Source organism: Ursus americanus, chromosome 9 (genome assembly GCF_024610735.1).
Source record: "Ursus americanus isolate L20-20 chromosome 9, mUrsAme1.1.p, whole genome shotgun sequence".
NCBI lineage: Eukaryota > Metazoa > Chordata > Mammalia > Carnivora > Ursidae > Ursus > Ursus americanus.
In genome coordinates this window covers 7,063,290-7,088,701 of record NC_142135.1, presented here as the reverse complement: position 1 = coordinate 7,088,701, position 25,412 = coordinate 7,063,290, and the positions used below count along the sequence as shown (strand labels likewise).

At 48.6% G+C, this 25,412-nt stretch overlaps 1 protein-coding gene across 2 annotated transcripts in view; it reads left to right on the top strand.

Moving 5' to 3' along the window:
- The first annotated feature begins 8,139 nt into the window (after positions 1–8,139).
- The window catches only part of KHDRBS3 (KH RNA binding domain containing, signal transduction associated 3), a 186,791-nt gene continuing 169,518 nt past the window's right edge, over positions 8,140–25,412 (top strand). For both annotated transcript variants that reach the window (XR_006782360.2, XM_045812200.2), the window contains exon 1: positions 8,140–8,620. Coding sequence is in view for 1 of the 2 variants with exons in the window: in XM_045812200.2 (XP_045668156.1) it covers positions 8,533–8,620 (88 nt within the window). In the remaining variant the exon portion in view is untranslated. The remainder of the gene's footprint in view (positions 8,621–25,412) is intronic.

Sequence of the window (25,412 nt, the reverse complement as noted above, 5' to 3'; positions counted from 1 at the left end):
AGAAAGAAAGAAAGAGAAAAAGAAAAAGAAAAAAGGAAGGAAGGAAGGAAGGAAGGAAGGAAGGAAGGAAGGAAGAAAGAAAAAAAAAAATCAAAGCCTTTTCAGGCTATAGAATGTGGAACAGTGGATCTCAGTGACTTATCAGTGAAGGGACCTCTTGATTTTGCTGACTTCATCAATTTCTATCTTTTATTCCTGGACAGACAGACACGGTTTTCTTTGCTCTCAGCCTGAAGGAGTACAGAATCTCAGACCAGTACTGAACACTGAGGAAATTGGTGAGCCAAAAACACTATATTTACCAGCTCTGTCCTGGGTGGCTGTGTGTGATACAGTTCTAATGATACGTAAGCAAGGGCCATTACATGGGGCTTTACTGTACAGAGGAGTAGACTCAACAGGTAAGGATCATTTTCCTGTTAGCCCTTCCCGTCTCCACTTTTTCCTCCCTGGAATGAGGTCGGATGCCCAGGGAGGGGTGGAGACATCCCACCCTGACACCCTAAGGTGGGTGAAGTGGAAAGATTGAAGGAGCCTGGCACACTGATGACATCTTGTAGCTACCACACGACTCCTGGGCAGCCAATTTTGGACTCCACCTGGGGTGAGACCGGGACACATCCATGTGGGTGAGCACTGACAGCTGGGGGTTCTATTTTGTGCCCTTGAACCTCTTCTTCTGTTCTGCACTGCCTAATACCATAGTCACTAGCCCCATGTGGCTAATGAGCACTTGGCTTGGAGCTAGCATTTGTGAGGAACTGGTGCTAATGGTATTTAATTTTAAATGAATTTGGATTTTTAAATGGAAGCAGTGTAAGGTATTCTTCCATTAAAGGCATTTTTATAGGGGTGCCTGGGTGGCTCTGATGGTTTAGCACCTGTCTTCAGTTCAGGTCATGATCCCAGGGTCCTGGGATCGAGCTCCACATCAGGATTTTCCATCAAATAAATACATAAATCAATCAATCAATCCTAAAAAATGCATCTTTATAATATTGAAAGACATTTTACTTTAACCATTTGCATGTGGATTGAGAAGTGCTGTAGGTGCAAAGTACACATCAGATTTCAAAAACTTCACATAAAAAAAGATTGTAAAATATCTCTTTAATATTATAAAAGCATTGATTAATGCTGAAATATTATTCTGGATATAGGGGGTTAAATAAACTATCTTATTAAAATGAACTTTACCTGTCTCTTTTCACTTTTTTTTTAAAGATTTTATTTATTTGAGAGAGAGTATGAGGGAGAGGGAGAAGAAGACTCCCTGCTGAGCAGGGAGCCCCATGCAGGGCCCGATCCCAGGACCCTGTGATCATGACCTGAGCCAAAGGCAGATGCTTAACCGACTGAGTCACCGAAGCATCCTCTTTTCACCTTGTTAACGTGGCTGCTAGAAATTTTTAAATTGCACACGCAGCTCCCATTGTATTTCGGTATACTTTACATATATGTCACCCATTCTGTGTGTGGAGTGCTTTACCTATATTTAGCTCCTAGCGATCTTAAGGCAAGCGTTTGTGGGGAATGATACTGTCTTCATTTCACAAGCGGGCAGAGAGAGGCCAGATGAGGCTACTTTACGCAAAGCACTCAGTTGATTCGGGGAGACCACAGCTGGGTTTGGTTCCTCAGCTGGTGGCCTCAACCATTACGTGCTCAAGGGTTCCGTACAACTGTGCACGGATCCCTGTGGTTGGTAGAACTAAGCTGCCGTGGCTTTGCGAGGCTGCTCCCAGCGAACGTGGCTAGGAAACCCCGAGAGAATTGATTCTCAAGCTAGGATTTACCAGAGGAAGCTGGAATTTCCCCCGCGTACCCCACGTACCAGCTGCCATCCCAGGCTGGATAATGTGAATCAAGATTGCCTGAATATATCTGGTATCCCACCCTCCTCCCCCATTAACAGCAAGCAAAGGATTTCGAGGTGTCTATCCAGCAGGTATAAATCCAGACAGGGTAGTGATGAAGGTTGCATATGGGGAAGCTAGTGCCATGTTATACAGACCCCAAAGAATAAAGTCCATAGAGACACTTAGGAAGCCCGTGGGTTCCTGACAACAGTCCACTTCTGTTTTTAGATGTTTTCTCACGCACGTCAGTGGACGTGCGTAGAGAACCTCCCTTCTTCCTCCATAGCCATTTTTGTTAAGATTAGCTCTTCATTTTTTAGCTACAGAAAACACAAGCAAACACTGACATTTTTTATGTGACCTGGATGTGTTTGCTTCGCAGTGGACTCTACAAATGTCATCACCCCCTAGAGGGCTGATTGGACACTAACGTGACACCTCCCAATATGCTTTGTTCGATCATGGCGCCGAGCTCAGACATGTGCGGGTTTATGGTAAAGTATTCTGCTAATGTGACTGGAATTGTTTTGTGGGTATCTCTATGCACACTGACAAGGAAGAGTGGGTTAGGAGATGGACATGGATCTTTTTACTACTGTGGCAATAATATTTTACATTTCAACAGCGACTTTCAAATCCCAGCATCTTACAAAGCACCAGAGGTTGTGATAATTTGATGCATTGTTGAAATATAGCTAGTGCGTTGGCAGTCCAACATCACATATCACCTTTTAGTCCAGGAAGCAGGGGATAGAAGGCTGCTGCTGCACAGAGGGAAATAATAAAACACACTCTGTGATGGTTATACCTGGGAACTCAGAGCACTTTTCAGGGTTTTCTCTGCAAATCTTTATTGTTCTCATCAGATCTCAATAAAATAGGACGAGAACAACAACTAGTAGCTACTCCTTTACAAGCTCAGAAATACAGAGAAAGAGTTGGATTTCAGAAAGATTACCCAGTCAGGCTGTGGTGGTGTCAGTCAAGGGGTGACCTGGCTCATTTGTACCCACCTGACTCGTGATATGCTGACCCTGGACACGACAATTCTTGCTATTTTCCATTACCTCGAGTGCTTCTCCTTGAAACAGAGGCTTAGCATTGAGAAACATCCCTCCTGGAAGCTTTCCTACTCCCTCATACTCTCCTCCTCTTCTGTGTTCTTCCTTTCTCTTCCTTCTCCCTCTGTCTTCTTCTCCCTCACATTTCCCCCTCCCTTTTCCTTTTTCTTTACCTTCCGTGTGTCACTCTTCCACCTAAGAAAATGCTTCACTCTCCTCTTTCATGGGAAGGAGTTAAATCCTATTTGGGATTCCCTTTTGGTGGCTACCAGGACCAACCCGAGTGGTTATCAACCTGGTTCAACTACAACTTTTGGGGGTATGCACTTCCATATTTGGCCACTAGGGGGAGCGTGCGCAATACTGTGGTTTTATCAGCGGCTGTAAGATAGAACCCGGAGGGCTCCCTCCCTGTTGAAAGAAGAGTCTGCTAGAGGGCCTGGAGTTTCCATCTACCAAGCAGGGAGGGGAGGGAATTGACTTTTGGGGAACGCGGGAATAGAGACAGATAGGTGTCTTCAGTATGTGAGTGCCTGAGCTGAAAGGTCCCATTCCATCTCTCCTTGGACGTGGTGGAGTGTGTGTGTGTGTGTGTGTGTGTGTGTGTGTGTGTGTCCAGTTCTCCACTTACTACCTTTGGGTCACTTAAATGTTCTGGGCAACAGTTTCTTCACCTCTAAAAACAAGTGACTTCTGAGCTAGCTAATCTCTGTGGCTCCTTCCAGCCGTATTTCTGTACGTTGAACGCAGGAGGTTTGGGGAGGTTGGTTGAGGAAAATAGGAGAGAGCCACTAACAGACCAGCTAGTCCTCAGGGAAGGCATTCCTGATTTATGAGTGGGCTTTGAACTTTGGAAGGCTCCAGATTTTGAGAACTGCCTCTGTCCTACTCTTCATGTGTTAAGCCTTTTTAGTCTACTCAAGGTTTGAAAATGCATTTCCTGTAACTGTCTAGAGCCAGGGATCAGAGCGAACATTCTTGGTGCCTTTCTCCCTGACATATAAATGACTGATTTCTAGGTAAGGCTGTGCCATCTTTTGGTGCTTGTCTTACATGACAAACTCATTTGTCTCAGGTAGCTGGGAAGTGGTGCTGTCAGAGGCTGTGTTTCAGCAGAATGGACTTGAATGGGTGTCATGGTCTTGCTGTGAACTGAGCGCCCAGCCAGGTGCTAGGGCTGTGGAGGCAGGGGGGGTCTGCAGATGACCGGCCCCCCGTGCAATGTGTGCTGTGTGCATAGGAGTACGAACAATGTTTGTGGGGGGTGGGGAGGAGGGAGAGTCAAAGCTTTCGGCACGGTCACTTAGTGTCCATGATGACCCTTATGAATTTGCTTTGCCACCAACCTGGGAGGTATGGATGTCCTCCTCCGGTGCCCAGAGACATCGAGTACCTGACTCACGATCACACAGCCAGTAAGCAGGAGAGCCAGGAGTCAAACCGAAGCGTCTCGGGCTCTTGGTCCGGATTTCAACTTCACCACCTGTGGTTCTGCAGGGTCTTAGGGGATTTGGGATAGGGCTCACCTTTCTTTTCTTTTCTTTTTAAAGATTTTATTTATTTATTTGACAGAGAGAGAGACAGCCAGTGAGAGAGGGAACACAAGCAGGGGGAGTGGGAAAGGAAGAAGCAGGCTCCCAGCGGAGGAGCCCGATGTGGGGCTCGTTACGCCCTGAGCCGAAGGCAGACGCTTTATGACTGCGCCACCCAGGCGCCCCAGGGCTCACCTTTCTTAAACCAAAGGAATAGGATGCGTGTAGTGTGAACAGCAATCTGGTAACAAACAGGACAACTTGCTCAGAAACCCGCTGCCCGCTCTTGGGTGTTCTCTGATACACGCGGTTGCTGTGGTGATATCTGAGGCTGGCAGGTACTGGTCCACAGCGACATGTGGGTGTGGTGGGTGGGAGCTAGGTGAGGATTCTGACAGACAGCCATGGTGGTGTTTGGCTGGAATAGTGGGGCTTGCTGTGGAACCACAGGCAGGGCAGCTCCTGAGATGGCCTGGGGACAGTGACACTTGATGAGGCTGGTTTTAGAAGAGCCCCCCTGTCTCCGGGGCTGGGAGGTGAACCCCTGACATACAAGTGACGGCCGAAAAGCTTCTTCCTACAGCTCAGGGCCTCTACTCCAGGCCAGATGCGAAGTATGCAGATGGGAGAAGAGGCCCCAGTGCCCCAGCCTGAAGTGGCTTTGTGGAAGTCTGTTTTGTTCTAGGCTAGTCCCTTGTACCCTGCCCTTGGCGTGTGCTCAGTAAGTACTCATGTGTGCCTGGAGAGAACTCTGGCCTCAAATTCAGGGGACCCGAGTTAGAGTACCATCGGCAACTGCTTGCAAAATAATCAGAACTGTGCCCCGCATCAGATTTCCTCATCGTCAAAGGGATCCGAGGGTTAGTGCCCTCAGGAGTGGCCCTCTCATGAAGAGTGACAGAGTCTGTGGCAAGGTGCGGAGAGGGCCCCACAGCCAGCAGCTCAGCCAGGTTGGTGGGTGGGGACAATTTCCTGAGCATCTCACAGAGACATCCGTCTCCTTCCTCCCTGGAGGACCCCATGTGGGTACTCATGGTGCTGGGCACCTGCCCTCTTGGAAGGTTCTGGGAGAAGGAGTGTCCGAAGCAGAAGATTCAGTGCCTTTGCTGTCAGCTTCCTGGTGTACAGCCCTCCTCCCCAGCTGCCAGCCAGACTTGTCTGCCAACCTTGCCGATGGAGGAGGGCTGGAGCCGGGCACGACTGTCACAAACTGATACCTGGGAAGGAAGAACGGGGAAGGGAGGGAGGAGGCCTTAGGGTCCACAAGTCTAGGATCCCTTACTGACAGCCGTGACTTAAGCAAAGTATCAAACTGCTCTGAACCTCAGTTTCCTCATTTGTAAGTGGTGATAAATAGTATCTTCCCTACAGGTTGTTGGGAAAACTGAAAATAGTGAATGAAAGAGCCTGGCCTTTAGTAAGTGCTTAATGAAAACAGCGGTTACTCAAAGTGTGGATTGTTACTGGGGCAGAGGGCCCAAACGGAAAGGAGACTGTAAGACCAAGTGATGATGGGGCAGCTGAGTGTCCAGCGTCTGGTCCCTGTTCTCCACCCCTGGGGCTCACCGACATCCCAGAACTCCCCTTCTCCCTTCCTCTCTTTAAGTGTGACCATGAGGGACTCACACCCTAGCATGTAGGTCCTGTGATGCGGGAACATAAGCTGGAGGTATGTGCATCCCATTCCAGTGCTATAGGAGAAAACATCGCCCCATGAATCCTTCCAGCGGCCCTCCAGGGCTGCTGGCATAACCCTGGTTTTGGAGATGTGGTCTCCGAAGCTCACATAGGTGAATTAGCCAAGGTCCCACAGAAAGTCAGGAAGGGGCTGGGGCTGCAATCATCCATGTTGCTGTCCCAGAAGCCCCACTCTGGGCCCCGGGTGAGAAACAGAGCCCTGGGGTCCCAGGTCCTTCACTCAGTCTGCGGGGGCAGTGCACAGTGTCCTGCAGTGAGGATCCCATGGGGTAGTGTTTGCTAAGTGCTCCTGGGAGCTACGGTTGAGGGGAAGGAGAGATTTGGAAGACCAGGAGAGCCAGGCACGAAGAACCCCAACAAAGACCAGCTAAGCACTTACTACGTGGGGGAGACTGTTGGGGGATTTCATTATGAGTTGCCTTGTTTAATCTTCAGGGCTTTGTTATAAAATAGGTCGTATTCTCACCTATACTTTACAGATGAGGAGACTGAGGCACAGGCCACAGCTAGTGAGCAGCAGAGCCAAAATTGCAAATCCAGGCTGTGGGGTCCCAGAGGCCACACATTTAACCTATTATTTGAACTCTTGAGAGTTCAGACCAAAGAGAGACATGAAGATTCTCACTGGGAACTCTGAAATGACATTTCCACTGGGAGCCACTGCAGTCTAGGGGTGGAAAAGGGGATGGGCTGCTTGCACCTGAGGGCAGTGGGTACTGGGGGCTGGGACTTAGAGCAGCTTAGCGCTCCTTGATTTCCGCTTTCAGCATTTCTGGCTGTGGAGGGCTTCATGTGCATGGGAGGAAGATTCTGCCCCAGGCAGGTGGCCACTGGAGTGGCATTCCACTGGTCTGTTCCTTCAACAAACATTTCTGGTGCCCCCACACCTGTTCCAAAGGCACCAGGTGCTCAGGACCCTCCCCGTGAACCAAAATTCTAGCTCTGCCCTTGGGATGCTCAGGGTCTCATAGAAACAGAATTACAGCTGTGAGCCATGGCTGACCAGAGCAGGGCAGAGCAGGGGAGTGGGGGGCGGGATGTGACTGCTTTGCAGAGGAAGTCTTGGAAAGCTGTCCAGGGAAGGTGACATTGAGGCCAGGACGTGGGATGGAGTTTGGAGGGGGACAGGCATGACAGACTCAGGAGCTTTGGCCTGCTGGGGGCCATTTTACTCCACATGTTCAGGAAACCTGGAAAAGTCCTGAGGGAGGGCTTGTTGGGGAAGGGGGAGGAAAGGGACGGAGGACATCAGCACTCACGTGCGTCCAGGGGACTCTCCCCACGAGGGGACAGGCTCCTGCAAGGCTCCCTCTTCCTCCTAGAGGCACAGCCGGTTTATGAGAGAAAAGAAAGAGAAGCCCGTGGCAAGTCGGTGGCAAAGACGCCCTGAAGGGCGCGCTTTTATGTAATCGACCTCCATACCTAGGGTCCCGCGTTAGGCGCCCAGAGCCCTGGCGCTGGGGAAGGACGGTGCGCCCGCGTATTTCCTTGCAAATAGGAGGGGACAGCAAAGCGAAATAAGTTAGGGAAGTCCTGAGAGCCTCAAAGAGCAGGGCGGCTCGCCCCGTTGCCTCTCCCCAGAGCCCGCTGGGGCGAGCCCGGGCTCCCCCCGCCGGACCTCTCTCCTGGCCAGGCCCCTGACTCCCCTCCCGGGAACGCTCGCCGGGTGACCTTGGGCGAACCGCGCGACCTCTCCGGGCCTCAGTTTCCCGGCCTCCGCGTATGGCAACACCGTGACCGCACCGCGGGACTCCCCCGCGCCTCCGGGTCTGGAGCAGAGCGCGCGGCGGGCGGCAGGCGCCGGGACGCCCTTCCCAGCTGACCGCCGCGCGGCGGGGGGCGGCCCCCCGAGGCGGCTGGCGGGGCGGGGTGGGGCGGGGGGGGAGCGGGGGCGCGGGAGCGGCGCGCAGGCGCAGGCGCGGCGGGCGGGGCGGCGGGCCGGGCTCTTGGCGCGGCCGCTCGGAGAGCGCGGAGCGGCGCGCGGCGTGCGGGTCGCGGCTGAGCTGGGCGCCGGCGCCGGCTGGCGGGGCTCGCCCGGGACTGCCTCAGGCTCGTCGAGCTCGCCGAGGGCCCGCCTGACCGCGCCGGTCCGCGCCCGCTCCTGCTCAGCGCGCTGCGGGGCCGCGGGGGCCGCGTCCCGAAGGCAGCAGCCACCGGCGCGGGGCACTCGGCGGCCACCCCCGGGAGCGGGGCCGCGCGGCCGGCGCCCGCTCCGTGCCGCCGCCGTCGCCGGGTCGACCGCCCGGCTTGGCTCCGCCGCGCCCCGGCCGCGGCGCCTGGCCCGGGCTGCGCGCCGCTGGGGCGCGGGCGGGGTCGGGGGTTGCGGGGCCGCCGCTGCTCGCCCGTCGCGCGTCGGCGTCCCGGGCCCGGCGGCCGGCGAGCATGGAGGAGAAGTACCTGCCGGAGCTGATGGCGGAGAAGGACTCCTTGGACCCCTCCTTCACGCACGCTCTGCGGCTGGTGAACCAAGGTGAGGGCGCACGCCGGCCGGCCGTTAACTGTCGCTGGCGGCCGTTGGGGCCGGGGGAGTGGCGGCCGGGGGCTCGGGGACAGGGGAGGGTCGGGAGCGGGTAGAAAAGCGGGGCGCTTGGGAGGCGGACTTGTGGGGTTGGCTGGAAATAGACCTGGGGAGGCGGGCGGGGACCCAGGTAGCAATCTGGGGGCATTTGGGTGGGGACCTGGGAGAACGTGGGATACCCGGGGCGGAGGGGGGAGGAGATGTGCCTTTGGGAGGCTTGGCAGGGGGGCAGAAAGCTGAGGCGTTGGGATGAGACTTGAAGATCTTTGGGGACTTGAGGATACCCGAGGGAAACTTGTGGGTGGGGGATGGCGAACATCTGGGGGCTTTGGCGGGGCGGGGGTTGAATGATCTCATTGGAGGGGAGTTTGTGAGGGACTTGGGGATCCTAGTGTGTTTGGTTTGTCCAGGGAACTGGAGAAAGAGCTGGAGCAAAATGGAAGGATTTGAGGGGATGAAATGCACACGAGGTGAAGGGAACAGGTGCTTGGATTGTTAGTGAAGTTTGCAGATCTTGGGGGAGGTTTGGGGTCAGACCCCGAGCATTTCAGAGAAGGACCCGGTGGTCCCAGTGGCAGAGCCCGGTTCCTCTCCTGTCCCTCTTTTTCTCCCATGCCAAGGCTGTAGCCACCCTGGCAGGGTGGTCCGCCCTCTCTGGGGTTAGGCAGCTCCAGCCAAGGCTTGCAAGCTGGCCCTGGGACCGGTTGGTAGGGGAGAAGAGGCCCACGCAATTGCCCCCCTTCTTGGCTTGCCTGTTGTCTCTTTGGGAAGCTCTGGGTGGGTCACCCTCACTGGGGGCTGGTTAGGGGTTGGGAAGACTGGGCAAGGAGTCTTTGGTGCCTGTGCCTTTCAGCCCTGCTTTAGCCAGTTCAGGGTGTGAACAGTCCTGGGAAGTACAGGGCACCGGGATACAGAGACATATGGAGGCGTGCCTACCTAGGACAGTATTTCCTGGCTTGTTCTTCCTCCAGCTTCTTGACTAATCTGGAATGGATGGTAAATCAAGCCTGCCTTCCCAGGAACAGTCCTCAATTCTATATCTGTTAATCCATGTTTCAGATAAAGATGGGTTTGAGGGCCGCTGGTCTGCTTTTTCTTTGGGTAATGGCAGGAACATTATCTGGTCAGATCTGTTACCTTTTGCATGAATCACTCCGTGCAGTGACAGTTTGTGGTTCCTGAGTTAAATCGGATCTGCCGATCTCAATGCCGGCCCTATCATTGCCAGTGAAAGATGAGGCAGACATATTCTATTTGTATATAGATGTCTGTATTTTAAAACGGCATCCTCCAGCATTTGCCTATTTCTACCAGTTCTTCAGGGTAGGGTGTGTTGTTGACTGATGGTGGTAGTGGAGAGACTCAGTGTCTCCCAAGAATTTAAGCATGCATGTTGTTAAATTGTTGAACAGAAATCGGTTTACAGAGCTTTCCCATTTTATTTTAATTGCAGGCTTATTTTTATTTCTTTAATAAAGTGGGCTTGTGAAAAAGTAATGGGTTTACATTCTTAAATTAGAGAATTTTCAGCTTTATTCCCATGCTCTTCTGAACAGTTCTGTGCTAGGGTTCTACTCCTTGCTCTTTATGATTTACATATATCTTTTGTTGCCTGCTGGGCTGTCATTTCTGTGAAAGAAATTTCTTTGTACATTGTGTGAGATCAGTGGCATTAGAAATATTCTAGATTGTGGAATCAAGTGCATTTTTTTTAAATAAAGAAGCTGACAAAGTTATGTTGTACTCAATTAAGGAAACAGCTAAACTGTAAGTGTAATGAGTTATCTTATTTTGAAAGTTAGAATTTTTTTTCTCTCTGTGCCATGTTGTTACAGTACCGTGTTGCTAATACATTCATAATTCTTTCAGGTTTCTGTTTGTACTAGTGTTAATGGCTTCTAGTTACTTGAAACAGATATTAGACAGTGTTGCCATTGAGTATTTTTTTTAGATGTTAAATCTGATTACCTTACTTTTCCATAAAAAATGTAATTTGGTAAGAAGTACATTTTTCACATTGAACAGTTACGTAAAAGAAGGAAAAGGTGCTACCGAGATGCTGTTACTACTGTTAATTTTGGTGACTTCAGATGAACATGTTTTCCCCTTAAATCATAAGCTGATACCCAGAAAGCAAAGCCCTATCATTTAAAATATTAATCATGCTCAATTATGTAACGCCCGAATTACAAGTGCATTTTTAGAATAGTATCTTAAAACTGAATTTGAATGGTTATTAGCAAACTTTGATTTTGAATCTGATAAGCGTCTTGTTATTGGCTATAGAAAAGTATTTTTATTCTTATTTAGCTATATTTTTGACCCTTTGCCTCGAAAAGAAACTATTTTTTTCAGAGTTTATTCTGAATCTTGATACTGCATGTTAGTGTTCTGGCAGTAGCTTGTACAGTGACGATGGTCAGCAGTGAACGCGATACCTCATGTTTGTGTGGAGTATGTTCAAGGTTTCAGGGCTCTTTACGGTACACCATGTCCAGTTCCTGTCTCACACTTGCACTCCTGTGAGGTCGACACTGATGTCTCCATTTTTCTGGGGAGGCAGCTGAAGAACCCAGTTACGCAGGCTTGTGGGCAACGGAGATTTAATTTGAACTCAGGTCTTCTGCCTTCTGTCTCCTGAAGCTATTGTTTTGCTACTTATGCCTTCCAACAAAGACAGAATAAAATACTTCGCACATGCTAATTTAAAACCCTGCAGAAATCAGTATGATAAATATGCTTGTTTCTGGTTGACTTATCTTGATTTTCTAAAAAAGTTTCTTTCTATACTTATCTAGTGGTCTTTTTAAACATTGGTAGCAGATTTATCCTACAGGATTTAAATGCTCCGGCCAAGAGGCACTTTTGAATTAGAGCCCTCCTGTGACCAGTTTATTACTTTTGTAATCAACACATTATGTTAATGAAACAGTTTATAAATGAGGTGTTGCCATTTTTTAAAAATTCAGTAGTTGTAAACATTGTCAACCTCCTAGCTGAATTATTTTTTTTCTAATAATCTTTAAGAACTTGAGCTGGGATGACATCAAGATATATGCTCCCGTGCTAACATAGTTCCGCTTTTATACATTTTCCAGGCTTGTGTTTCATGATGGGCATTAAGTTGCTGACTTTTTATTTTCTCAGGCTAACTGGCTGTCCTCTCCCTTTCCCCTAAATGCTGAGTACTTTTGTTTCTCTACCAAATGTAATGGTTAATGTTTACTTGATGTTAAAACTGAATCAAAGAAGATAGGCTTTGGTATCCCCCCCTTCCCCCACTTCCATGCCTATAGAGAATTGACATTGCCGTTTCTTGCCAAGGAGGTTAATTGGAGATGAAAGTAGCGTCCCATGTTTTGTATTATATTTGCTAGGAGGGGATGTGCTGACTCTTACTAAAAACATCTTTAGAAATGTCTTATGCATCATAATTTAATCCAGTTCTCTGGTACTGCTTTGGATGGTTTTCAATCCAAGCCAAGTAACCATTAAATAAGATTACATAACCCTGTATTTTTAATTATCTGATATAATATATGGATTGGTGGCTGGTTCACTGCCAAGTTATAGTTAGTGTTTGGTTACAAGAGGAAGTGGAGCAAAGGATTCAAGATTAAGGTGGTCTATTTGTGTCCAGATTGATAAAATTCTCTGTTGGTATTTCAAAATAATAATTTTTCATCTTACGTCAGTTTCTCTAATATCAGTACTGTTAACATTACTCAGGATATATGTGAGGGTTAAAAATGTGTAAAGGGAGGGTCATTACTTAGCCCGATGTACCATAGGTCTCTTTGTTCAACAGAATCTGATGGCTTACCGTTTCATTTTTGGTGACCCCTTTTGGAAAATGTTTGTGATTTGCTTGACTGTTGTCCGACGTGTGGAGTAAGAGAGACGAATGAGAATGGAAATTGCAGAATTATATTTAGATGTAATGTGTGATTCTCTGTTTCATCCGAAGGAGGCTGTGGTTTTTTAGTTTTCAATAGTTTTTCTTAGGGTTTTCAAAGTTTTTGATTGTTTTTTGTAAGAAAATGGATGGGGTGCCGTTTCCGAGGTTCCCGTAGCATGCTACGATTTGAGGTGATCCAGTCATTGTGAGTTACAGTGTTTTGATATCTGGTCATTAGTGACATGTTGCTTGAGAAGCTGCCATGCCAGGTCCTGGGGCTGAGTCCAGCAGGTGGCCAGGGAAGAACATAGACTCTGCTCCTGAGGAAGGAGTGTTCTTACATGCATTAATTTGAGAGTGTCAGGTTTGTAGATGCCCTCTTCTTTCCCAAGGAATGTCTTCAACTATCCTTCAGCTGTCCTTTTGAAGTGCTGAGTGACTTAGATGGTTTAACTCAGTCAGCCTAGGGACATTTTTGAGGTTCTTCTCTGTGCTGGGTCATGTCTGTAATAGCTCAGAAATGTAGAGGTTATTAGCCCAATTTTTCAGTTGTAGAAACCAAGACTCCAACAGCTAAAGTGACTTACCCAGGGTGACTTACTTGCAAAATGTCCCAGTGAAGGTGCAAGCTTTCTTCTTCTTTCTCGAACCTCACCGGCCCACAGAGGGGTGGGGTCCAGCTGGGCTGGCAGTTCATGGCTGTGCTGGAGTTGAAAGACAAGTTATATGGCAACCCTTTTTATACCTCGCCCTTGGAATTTCTGCTCTAAGGGATCTCCTGTGATCAGTGAATCCTTCCCCTCAAATGGATTGATGGCCGATTTTTTTCCCAAAGCAGCCAGTGCTTACCTCTCTGATGGTGTGTGGTCGTCCTTACACTACGTTATTTGGACCTCTGTCTTCCATGGAAGAGTCAGCTTCTGGGCGGCTGGCCTGGGCTTCCGTGGCTTGGTCTTGAGCACCTCGTGCGGCTTTTGCAGCCTTCCAGCCCTGTCTTCATTTCAGTGTTGTGCTGTGATTTCACGGAGGTGGAAGACTCAGTGTTGTGGCTGTAGGGCAGCTGACAGGGGCACAGACACAGATGAAAGAGGCTTGAGTGAGATGCGGCCTGAGACCAGCAGCAGAAGGCCCCGTACTCTTTGCATGGGCTAGGACTGCGGGCTCTTCTCCAGGAGACCACGAGATGTTAGCAGATCTGCTTTGCCTCAGATGTGTATTTACTTTTCTTCTTCTTAAGGAACTTATTAAGCCAGTATGCTCTAATACAATTAGCTCTCCTTCCATAAATTCCTAATGACAGACTAAAACCAGGAATTTGAAGCCCTCGTTACATGGCAAATAAGCCTCCTTACCTGAAGGAGTTAATCCGCGATCTCAGATGGCCCACAGACACCCCAAACCAGAGGAGCAGCTGGGACTGAGGACTGAACGCCCGGAGAGGCTTCCATAGCACAAGACCCTTTTGCTTGTTGTCATCATTCCCACTGAGTGAAGATAGAATGGTTTATATTTTTTACCAAAAAATAGAAGCGTTCCTTAGCATTGGGGATAATGATTATGATAAAAGCTGCCAAATTGAGGGCCTCTTTGTGCCAGGTGCTTCCTATGCATTATCTGTAATCCTCACAAAGATCTTGCAAGGTAGGTGGTTTTTATCCCCTGCCTGCCTCTTTTGTTTTTTTCAAATGATTCATCTGAGTCTCAAAAATGTAAAGCAACTTGCCCAGTCAAGGTGAACAACTGAAATTTCCAGTCTGCAGTGTTTTGATAGGGTACTTTAAGGAAACAGATAAAAGGACAGAAGTTGACATTGTTTTTAAATAGAAGTTTTATTATAGTAGAAGCCAGTTAGGAATTTCCACTGGCGATGATGCATTTTTAAAAAGAGGTCCCCCTAAAATGTGTTTTACCAAAAAGGCAAGTTCACTTTTTTCCTGTGTTCTCCAGCGCACTTTTCAGTCTTCAGGCATTCAAATTAAGGAGTTTTAATTCTGTGTATTTCAGTGCTCAGGGAGAAAATAGGAAAACTTTCCCTGTGGAAAGTTACTAAGACAAAGGCCCTGGGTGTCTTGAAGGAACCTCTCAGAGGCACAGAGCTCTTTATATTTTAATGCTGTATTTATCACAGAAACAGTTGGTTGAAAGGATGATATCAGGGATTTGTAGTCAGTTTATTGTATGTTTAGGAATTCTCTATTTTCTAAAAATAGGCTCAAAAAGTGGGGAGAAAGAGTGCCAAGAACATAAAAGAACATATTCTCACAGACAATGGTTTTGGCTCTCTGATGGCAGCGGGCTGGGGGTGGGGAGGATGTTTGAATATCCTTGCTTTGCAATCGCTAATCGTCATAGTTACTGTTTATCAAGAACTTTTCCTGGCTTAGATGGTTTAGGTGCATTATGGCACTTCATTTTTCTCACAGTGTTAAGAGTAAATCGTTTTACCTTATTTTACATGTGAGAAAAGTGAGGGCATGAAGGACAAATTATTTGCCTAAGGTCAGACAGCTCAGTGGTAAACCAGAATCCAAATCCTCACCTGCCGGCCTCCCAGGCAATAGACGGTTCACCCCGTGAGCACCAAGTGGAGGTGGGAGCTTTCCCTGCAGCTGGATTTTCATCTTCGACTTCCGTGGGAAATTCTCTGCCATGCAGCTCTTGAGATCAGTTGCTTGGTATCGTAAGGGTGGACTGTGAGTAGGGTGGACTGCGGACTGTGCAGAGGGGCAGACGGTGGTCTGACCAAAGGGGGCAGGAACATCGTGACCAGTGGCAGCCTGGAAGGTGTGGTGGGGACTAGTGTTAGTAAGGGAAGAGCTGCAGAAGGAGCCATGTGATGACGGGAGGTGAAGACTTCCTAGCCAGAGCCTATGCAAGATACTTATTTCTGGGAGCCTCAGTTTCCCATCTTTAAAATGAGAGCGTTTATACCTCCTTTGTAGGGCTCTTGTTTCAGGCATGAGATGAGTACAGTGTCTAACACATGACAGGTGCTTGGTAAGCGTTACCTGCTCTTTTTACACGAGGGCCTGAGACTGATGTATGTGCTGGCTTCACATTCCAGACATAAAACGTATAAAGCTTAATCCTCTAGTTTCAGTTCTCAGGGTGATTTTTTTTTATTAGAATTAGTTTAGTTTTCCAGTGCAGGAAATGCTGAAGGGCAGACTCATTCTTGGGAAGCTTCCTTGGTGCTACCCGGGCAGACTTAGCCGTGCTGGTTGATTGTCCCCGTGCTGCTGGAGGTGTGGTTGCCCCAGACGCTTCCAAAAACAGCTTTGTGATTGCACCTCTTAAAACATAGCTGGACACTCAGCAGTTCCTCTCTACAAGCACAAGCTTTCTTGCTCTGAATTGGTAAGCTGTACATTTCCATCATTTTTTACGTTTCCGTAATGTTTCACCAATCAGCCCCTGCTGCTATTTTAAGAACTTTAAAAGGGGCTCCTGGAGTATCGCTGATGTTCTTCCTTGGTATGACAAAGAGCAAGAGGCTGTGAGAACACCCTGTTTGATATACATCTTCGGGGGCGGGGGGGGGCGTCCCCGTTGATTGGAGCTGCCCTGGAGATCTTAGCGGTGGGGAGCAGGGGCGGTTTGCCTGCTCCGCCTTCTCCCTTGAGCGGCACCTGTGCTCTGCTCCGGCTCCACTAGATGGCGCTGCGCACAGCTGGTTGCCCTCTCCATCCTCCCGGGAGCTTCCCGAGCCAGTGCTGGCTCCGCCGCAGGCCGCGTGGCTTTTGATTTTCCTGCATCGTGTTTCACATTTCTGATTGTAAGGAGCATACTCGGTAGCTGCCTGCACTATTCACGGAGAAGCATGACTTCTGTTCCGTAGGCACCATCTCTAGTGCTTCAGGTGTCCAGGTGCGGCTCACAGGTTGCTGCCTTTGTCCTGGGACCGCCCTGGAGGTTGGTCTGTTCTCAGCTTGCAGAGAAGTCTGCGGGGGTGCAGGGGTAGCTAGGGAGGGAGGGTCATGGTCTGGGGCTTACCATCTCTAGAGAAAAAATACCCCAAAGCGTTTGAACTGAAAACTGTATTGAAGGTGAGTGTTAGGGCAGTCTGATTGATGGGTGGCCGCTGGCCACAAATTTGTTCAGTTTGTGGGGGGAAATTATAGTTCTGTGGTTTGCATTGGAGCATAGGAGTCAACATTTTTGATTCGTGTGAGGAAGCAAACAATAGTAACCAAAACTTCGTCAGCTGCCCTAGAAATTTCTGCTTCCTCCTGGGGGAAGGGGCTTGATCAGTACCAGGTCCAAAACGTGGGCGAGATTTTGGACAAAGGCATGATTACATAGTAATTTTAACAGAGCTGAATACTGGGTAGAGTCCGTAAGCCTTCCACAATGTATACTGAAGTTTCTTTCGTTTTATTCATTTATTCAGCTAGTATTTGTGAAGTACCCACACTGCTCAGTGCAGCTGTGTGTTCCGGGCCGGGCATTTCCCCGAGCCTGTGTTTCCTCATCTGTGCCAGGCAGTGGTGCCTGCCTCATGGGGCCTTAGGGTGGAATGACAGTGTGATATTTATTTAGTTTTACTTTAAGATTTTAACATACAGGATATATTTGTTACATCTAATACGAGTTCACTACACATTTATAGGTTTCTCTTCCTCATGTAGTATCTTTAATATCTGAATTTCCTACCTCACCTCTTGGTTATCTACCAGGGAGTAGATTATCTGCTGGCAGTTTTTTTAGGGCTGGCTTTGTCCTCCCACCTTGTGCCCCTCTGCTCCTTGCTGTGAGTTTGGGTGTGCTCAGCAGACAGGAACAGAGCAGAGTATGTAGAGAAATCCCTCTCGCCCTCTGTTTGCCTCCCAAGTGCAAGCTGCGGCTAACTCCAATAGGGGGTGGGGTGCAGACTATTTGGGAGGAAGGAGAGCTTAGGGATGGTTTTCAGTCAGAGGGGTTTGGAGTTCCCATCTCAACTCTGCCACTTCCTGTAGTGACCTTGGGTACATGATCCCCACCCAGCCTCAGTTTCCATGACTGTAAAATGGTCATTTAAAATAAAGAAGTGAAGCTGGTTGGAGTCTTGGAGTAGTTTACATGCGCTGCGTGGGGAGCTGCGTAGTGTCACGTGGGACGTGTAGTGAGCGCAGGGGAAGTGGCTGCTGCCATCATCATCATCATCTTCGCCATCGTTTCACGTTGTTTATCCAGCGTGTGTAATCCAGAGAGGGAGTAGGACCTGTAGCGGGAACGATTCCCAGGGGGGAGTTAGCGCTGTGGTGGGAGGAGGTGGGGGTGTCTGGGGCCCAGAGAATGTCCAGCTTATCCAGGGCTGGGAGGAGTGCTCTTCAGAGGGGACTTGGCTGGACGCGGCACTCCCGCAGGCGGGAGGGGGACTCAGGCAGGGACGCAGACCTTTCCTGTCTCCCCCAGGTCATGACTGACTCCCGTCTGCCCTGCGTTCCCACCAAGGCTTTGCGTTCACCCTCGGCTGGGAGCTGGCATAGTTCTGTGCGTCTCTCTCCTCTTTCCTTCCCCCTCCCCTTGTGAAGACCTTTAGTTCTTATTCCTGACATTAAAGACTTTTATTTGGAAACAGTTTTAAAATAAAAGAGTTGAAAGAACAGTGCGGAGACCCCATCCGGGCATTTGTCTGGATTCACGGATTGTTAACATGTTCCCACGCTGGCTTACCGTGTTGTCCGTGTGATTGTGTGTGTTCCTGACACCCCGGGGGTAAGGTGCTTGTGTCACCCCCCCCGGACCCCTATGAACCTAAATACCTCGGTGTGTGTTTTCTAAGAATATGGACTATGAGAAACAAACTGAGGGCCTCAGAGGGGAGGGGGGTGGGGGAATGGGATAGACCGGTGATGGGTAGTAAGGAGGGCACATATTGCATGGTGCACTGGGTGTTATACACAACTAATGAATCATCGAGCCTTACATCGAAAACCAGGGATGTACTGTATGGTGATTAACATAATATAATAAAAAATCATTATAAAAAAAATAAATTTTTTAAGTTACTTAAAAAAAAAAAAAAGAATAAGGGCTTTCTCTTACGTAACTGCCTAACTGCCGTCGTCGAGAACAGGGACCAGATTGCGGAAGGTAATCGCTGCGTCCTACGACCGTCTGGGCTCGGCTCTAGGCCGCGCGCTGGTGTTGCTCCCGTTGGTCTCGTAGACGATGCAGGTCAGGATCACGTGGTGCCCTCGGCTGTCAGGTGTCTTCAGTCTCTTGGTTTGGAGGAGCTTCTCTGTCTTCCTTTACTGCTCAGATGTGCATTTTTGATGACTACACATGCCAGTGTTTTCTGGTAGAACGTCCCTCAGTTCGGCTTGTCTGTTCCCTTACTGTTGGAGTCACGCGTGGACACTTGAGGCCGGCGTGCTCGGAGGTGTGGCGTGTCCTCCTCCGTACTCAGGCGGGGAGGCGCACGGTGTCACTGTCACTGTCCTGTTACCCATGAGGCCGAGTTTGGTGACTTGGTGCAGGCGCTGCTGGTGGTCTCCGCTGCAAAGATACCGTTTTCCTTGTGTGAGTCGTTGTGCTTTTGCGGGGAGCTACTCTGAGACTCTGTCAGTCCTGCTCCCTGTTGTAAACTCTTCCTCACAGATGTTAGCACCCGCTAGTGTTTCCTGGCCGAATTATTCCTGTGCTGGCTGTGAAATGGTGATCTTCTTGTTCACTCACTCTGTCTACATGGATTGCTTGACACTGTGCTGCAGGGGACATGTTCGTTGTTTCTGTCCTTCCTTCTTCCGCCCTCTCCCCTCCCTCCAGCTGTCATCTGTCCATGTAAGTTCTTGATTCAACTGGGTATCCTTTACTGTCACAGTATAAATTGACAATTACATTGCCCCAGATTTGGCCACTGGGGAGCCCTTTATCCTGGCTCCTGGCTCCTATCGACAGGAGCCTCCCATATGTCTTTTGAGTATTTTTTTAGTTCCTAACAGCATTTCGTTCCAGGCATGTCTTGTAGTTACTGTGCCGTGGTTCAGAAATCAGCCATTTCTTCCACGGTGCCCGGTTTCTCATAGTGTGGGATGGTCGTTCAACATCGGGATCTGGGCCACCGGGGTGTCCTTGCATCTGGGCCCTTTCACTGGACAGAGTGGGAGGTGGGTGTGTGTCTGCAGGGCTATTGCCACTGTCTTCCCGTGAAGCTCCGTGCAGGCAGCGGACTTCCTGTGAGAGGCCAGGAGGGGGTGTTCTGTCGGCTGTGCGTGCCGCTCAGCTCGCTGTGGCAGCAGAAAAGCAGCCAGAGACAACGTGGAAACGAACGTGGAGGACTGGGTCCTGGCAGCACTTCAGTTAGAGATACGGGCAGCGTGCTGTAGTCTGCCCGCCCTGCCCTGCTCTCAGCTTCTAGAGAGCGCGGGCCAGGCCTCGTCTGTCTTTTCCGATGCCATCCACACTGAGGCCACGGTCAGAGTGTTGCCTGTTGGGTGAGGGAATTAATGATTCATTAATTGTTGTTTCTGTTGCAGACCACTCATTCCTCTTGGATATTTTGGATATCCATTTCTTATGACATGTCTATTTGTTGGGGATTTAATTTGCAAGATGAGAGCCTTTTAAAAACATAGTATGTACAATACTCAATAAGAAAAAATAATTTCATAAAACTCCCGAGGGTGTTTATCTCGCCATGATAAAATGATTATCTTTTTCTTAATGAAGGTGTATCTCAAGACAGAGCCGTGAGGTGTCGTGGGCCTCACACGTGGCCTCTGCTCTGGTCTAGCACAGCTGCTGTTCCAGCTGAGAGGCAGAACTCCAGCCCCAATTGACTGGGTGAGAAATCTCCGAAGTAGGCTCCTTTTTTGTCTCAGAATAGGTTTGTTTCTTCACAATTTTCTTTATGTAATTTATTGCTCTGGTTTATTCAGAAAGGACTTCATTATAGCAGTGACAAGTGGGTTTCATCGGGGAGTGAACCCATTCTCAGAGAAAAGTATGTCATTAGGAAGGACCACCTGTTGATGCCCACTGACAACAACCCAGGTAACGTGGGACCCCGAAAATACCCAAGCACCGGAGTACTACAGACAGCAGTAGCGGAAGCAGGGAGATGCAGATTGAATCGATTTAAAGCGTCTCTGATGACTCTGAAATAAATGAGACTTTTGGTTATTGCTTACATTTTTTTTTAATTCCCCAAACTCAGAAGTCAGTTGTCAGCGTGTTCTGTTCGTCGGCAGGCTGTGTGAAGATCGGAAAAGCACGAGGTTGTTCTCAGTCTTTTCTCAAGACTCCAGAAAGATGGTTTTAAAGTTCTGCGTCACAGAGCAGCTCATGGCTCTGTGCAGAGTCCTAGTCTGGAGGAAAAGGGAAGCCGAGCAAGTCTCCTGCCCCCCTCCCCCCCCCGGCTTTTGTCTCCTGTGTCCTGAGATGACGTACAAGATTTTGATTGGGTTAATGAATTTTACCGCTTTTCACTGTTCCGTTGTTTTTAAGTACGGGAAGTTGTGAGGAAGTTCTGCCTCAGTGTCTGTGTGTGTCTCACACACGAAGAAAGCACTGTCTGCACTTCGGACACGTTGCCCATCACATAGGCACCATCAGTTCAGAACAGAGAGGAAACCCAGACTCCCTGCCCAGTATCTGTATGGTCTGCAAGGACTTAGAAGAACACAGGGATGAAAAAAAAAAAGTCATCTGTCTTAACAGTCAATTGACTGTATTCTGTATTGTTTTTAGTTTCCTTTTGACTCTGTCAGGGTTTTGCTCATAAGTGGTAAATGGGGGTGTTACTTTTGGTAATAATAAGCTCTTTGAGCCTCAGTTTCTCCATCTATAACATGATCACGAGACAATCTGTGAAGTGCCTGGCATCCTGTGGCAGCCCAGAGTTGTTCAGGCCAGCAGTGCACCTGTCCCTTCTTTACACAGCCCCGCACAGGCACGGGGGACAGACTGGACACCCGTTGTGTACTTCTCGAAGCGTTCCTTTAGAAGGCTGCACGCGAGTTCTTGGCTCCCCAGTGGCTGTGAGAGTGCCATGTTACTTAGAGTAAAGGAGTCACAGCAGAGAACAGCGTTTGGGCTTGGACCGTCTGTGAGATATGGCCCAGGAGCAGCCAGATCTGCTAATGAGACTTCAGACTTTTACTCTTCCCGGAAATCACTGTGCAGCTTTCAGGGACGCTTTGGGAGAGTCCTGGCAGGCTGCGTGTTTCTCCAGTGCCCTTCCCCCTGGACCGCAGGGTGTTAGGTTCTTCTTCAGAAAGGATCACGCTCCTCAGCGGGGCTAAGTGCCGGGACACAGAGTTGGGTTGTACGTGGTTCCTGCTGAAGGAATTTTCAGCTCCGTGGGGAAGCAGCCAAGTTAAAAGACACTTATACTTCAGGGTAAGCACTGCAGTGAAGACAAGCGCAGGGCCCTATGGCACTGCCTGGGAGTGGTCCATGATCCCAATCCCGGGAGGGAAGAGGGACCCACGTGTGGGTCCCAGACTTCTTGTGCGGGGTTAGTGACATAACTCGAGACTGTGTAGAAGAGAGACTCCGAGCTGCTTGGATCTCCAGTGCTCAGAATGGTGCCTAACACACAGTAGGCACTCAGTGTTTATTGAATGAATAGTACATGTGAAAGCACCTTCTATTAGTTTGTCTGGAGTATAAAGTAAAAGCAGGAATGTATTGAAGTGGGGTAGCGGGATAGGGACTAGAATGTGCAGGGCCTGTAGATGGCTAAGGAGTATGAATGCATTTTAAAATTTGGAACAGTTGACGGATAGAATGAGGGAGAAGGACATGGTCAGTCAGCTACATGTTTTAGAAAGATCATTTGGGATGCTGAACAGTACAGCTTGAAAGTGTTTGAAGTGTGTGAGTTCAGAATTACATGTGGTATTCCTAGACGTCTGCGTGCGCTAAGAATGCATTGTCCTGTGTCTGAAGTCGTGGTCCAGGAGGGGGCTCCCTGGGGAGGGTGCGCAGAATCAAAAAAGAAAAGGACAAAGAGACCCTTGTGGCCGCACCAAATCTGGAGTTTTGGGCAAAGAAGAAACCCTCTGTTGTTTCCTTTTCTTACTTCATGAAGAGTGTGGAGTCCATTTGTGTAAATCACACTTGAAACCGTGTATTTTAAAAGCTTTTTTTGTGCATGTGTGATGCATTTCTTTTCAAGTAGGAATCTTAAGGTTTGTCACTGCCAGTGATGCTTCAGCAACACAGGCTCTCTGTAAGTTCCTTGAACCCAGAGCTGGTAACTGGTTGAACTGGTTGGTGGACCAGTCAGGTTATCACAGGCTGTCTGTCCGTAGAGCTTCCTGGCTCCTGTTCGCTGCTCGTGTTCCTGACCACACGTCTTCCAGATGACTGCTGACTTGGCTCATGCTTACCCAGTAGAGCTTAAGTTTAAGTGAAATGCTTTGTGGCTTTTAATTCTCACCAGCAAATGCATGTTGAAATCGCTGCTTTCTTTGTGCATGTTTGGTTGGTGTTGCTAGGGTCAGCAGTAAGGGTGGGTCCACAGTGCATCCTGAAGGGGAATCCCCCTGCCTAACCAAGAGCCGAGCCGTGCCCCGGAGGTTCCCTGGGGAAGCGTGCAGAGGGCAGAGACACCATTCTAGGCCAACATACACTCTCGCTGTTAAAGAACTGGGGCCACAGACCTTTGACACAGGAACTGCAACAGGTTGATTGTCCCACCTCCTCTCCTTTAGGGCCTAGGGAAGGAGCAGACTCGTCGTCTGCTTCATGCCGCCTCCCCTAGTTCTTGTTTGGTCTCTGGCCTGGGTGGCAGGGGCCTGTCCAAAATGGGTAGAGCTGTGTGGCTTTCTTATTTCAACAGCCAGGTGGTAAAAATGGGCTAAAAATGGCAAGTTCCAGGAGAAAAGCCTGGTAAGGTCCCCTCATCAGACGATTTTTTGTTCTCTTGTCTACTTGCCCTGGAAGTGTCACCTTCTAGTGCTTGGACCTACTTGTGGCCCAGACGAGTCTATGGGACCACAGTTTTTTCTCACTGGTGGTGATGTCACAATTTTGGGGGGGATGGCAGGGATCCTTGGTATCCTCAGAGATTTGGGTGTGTCAATGACACTTTGTATTTTAGCTCCTTTGCAGTGGACCATACTAGGAATTAATGAAGCACCAGGTACTAATTTACGGTCTCAGGTTGTCACTTTCTACTTGAGTAACCTTTGAAAACCCTTTCCCAGAATAGTTTTGCCATTGGCTTGAAAAATATCAATAATAAACCTTTCTGAGTACCTTGATTCGGGGTCCTTTTTGGAGAGAATATTGGCTTCCACTGTTACTACATCTAAGTCAAAGAAGCAGTATTTCCTCTGATTAAACAAAAATCACAACATGCAGGATAGGTTTCAAACCATAAACTTTGCCTTGAGACTTAACATACAGTATGCTTGGAGCTGGTATGCCCAAGGGGAGTCTGTACCATGTCTTGCTTAGTGTTGAATAATAAAGGCTTCTCCTGAATTGACTGCTTCTTTTAACACCAGGTACCTCTATGCAGTGGCTTATATCTTAATTATATTATTAACACCATTGTTCCAAAATGATAATGAGTCCATTTATATAGTTTAATATCTTAAGTTCTTTATGACAAAGGCCAAGAATCAAGCACTGTTCAGATCACTCATCAGTATAGTTCAGTAAGAAGTGATTTTCTTTAGAGATTTCATTTAAGGCGAGGCTCATCTGCGTAGAGAAAACAAAAATAATTTGCTTTTTCCTTTTTCCGTTTTCAGATTCAGATGTTATTTGTGACTTATTTACAATAAAACTGAAAACCCGGAAAGGAGAATGTATCAGTGTTCTAAGGCTTCTATAACAAATTGCCAGGAATTTCAGTTCTGGAGGGCAGGAGTCTGGAATGGTTCTCACTGGACTAAAGTCAGGCTGTCAGCAGAGCTGTGTCCCTTTCTGGAGACTCAAGGTGGGGAATCATTCCCTAACTCTTCCTGCTGCTGGAGCTTCCCATGGCCCTGGGCACCTGGCCCCTTCCTCCATCTTTGAAGCTAGCAGTGTCAGGCTGGGTTCTTTCCACACTGCTGTCCCTGTAGAACTCTCTCTCCTGCTTTTCTCATCTGTTTGTAAGATTCTTTGTAATTACCTTGGGTTTACCTGGATAATCCAGGATAATCTCCGTAATTTTAAGGTTAGTGGTTAACAACCTTATTTCTATCTGCAACATGCAGTTTTCCTTTGCCATGAAACTTAACTTTCACAGGTTCTGGAGATGAGGATGTGTGGAGGTCTTGGAGGGAGACATTGGCTTTTTCTGCCACAGAGGGATGAAGGGAGGCTGCAGGACACTGATGTTTACCTGTTACCAAGGACCTCTTCAGCCTGGCTTTAGGGATTTTCATGGGTTAGGGTATTATCCCGAATTATACACCAGGGGTTCTGGAGATACTAAATAACTTTTTGGTGTCACATAATTGTTAATAATAATGAGCTATTACTTGTTGAGTTCTTGCTAAGTGCCAGCAGATGTACAGACAATAGTTTCCCCAATTCTTAGTACAGGTCTCTGAGATGAATCACATAGATTCTATTTGACGGGGGAGAAAACAGGCTTTTGTGGAAGTTGTGGCTGAGGAGCCTGGCCTCATGGCACATGGCCAGCTTTTTAACTGAGTGCTCTGGACTTTTTCAGTCCGCTTCCCTATTCCAGCGGATTAAGATGTAAGGGCCTTAGGGAACTCATCATCGTACTGAAGTCGTTACCGGATAATATTCAGAGTACCTGTCGAAGTATTTGTCAGAGATGGTTTGGTTCATGTGTCAGAATGACCAAGCAGTTAATCGACAGAAGCTTCTCTTTCCTTCCCTCTACCCCGTCTACTTCTTACCTGTCTGTAGACCATTCCAGCTTTAACTACTGTTTAAGCTCCTCCTCAG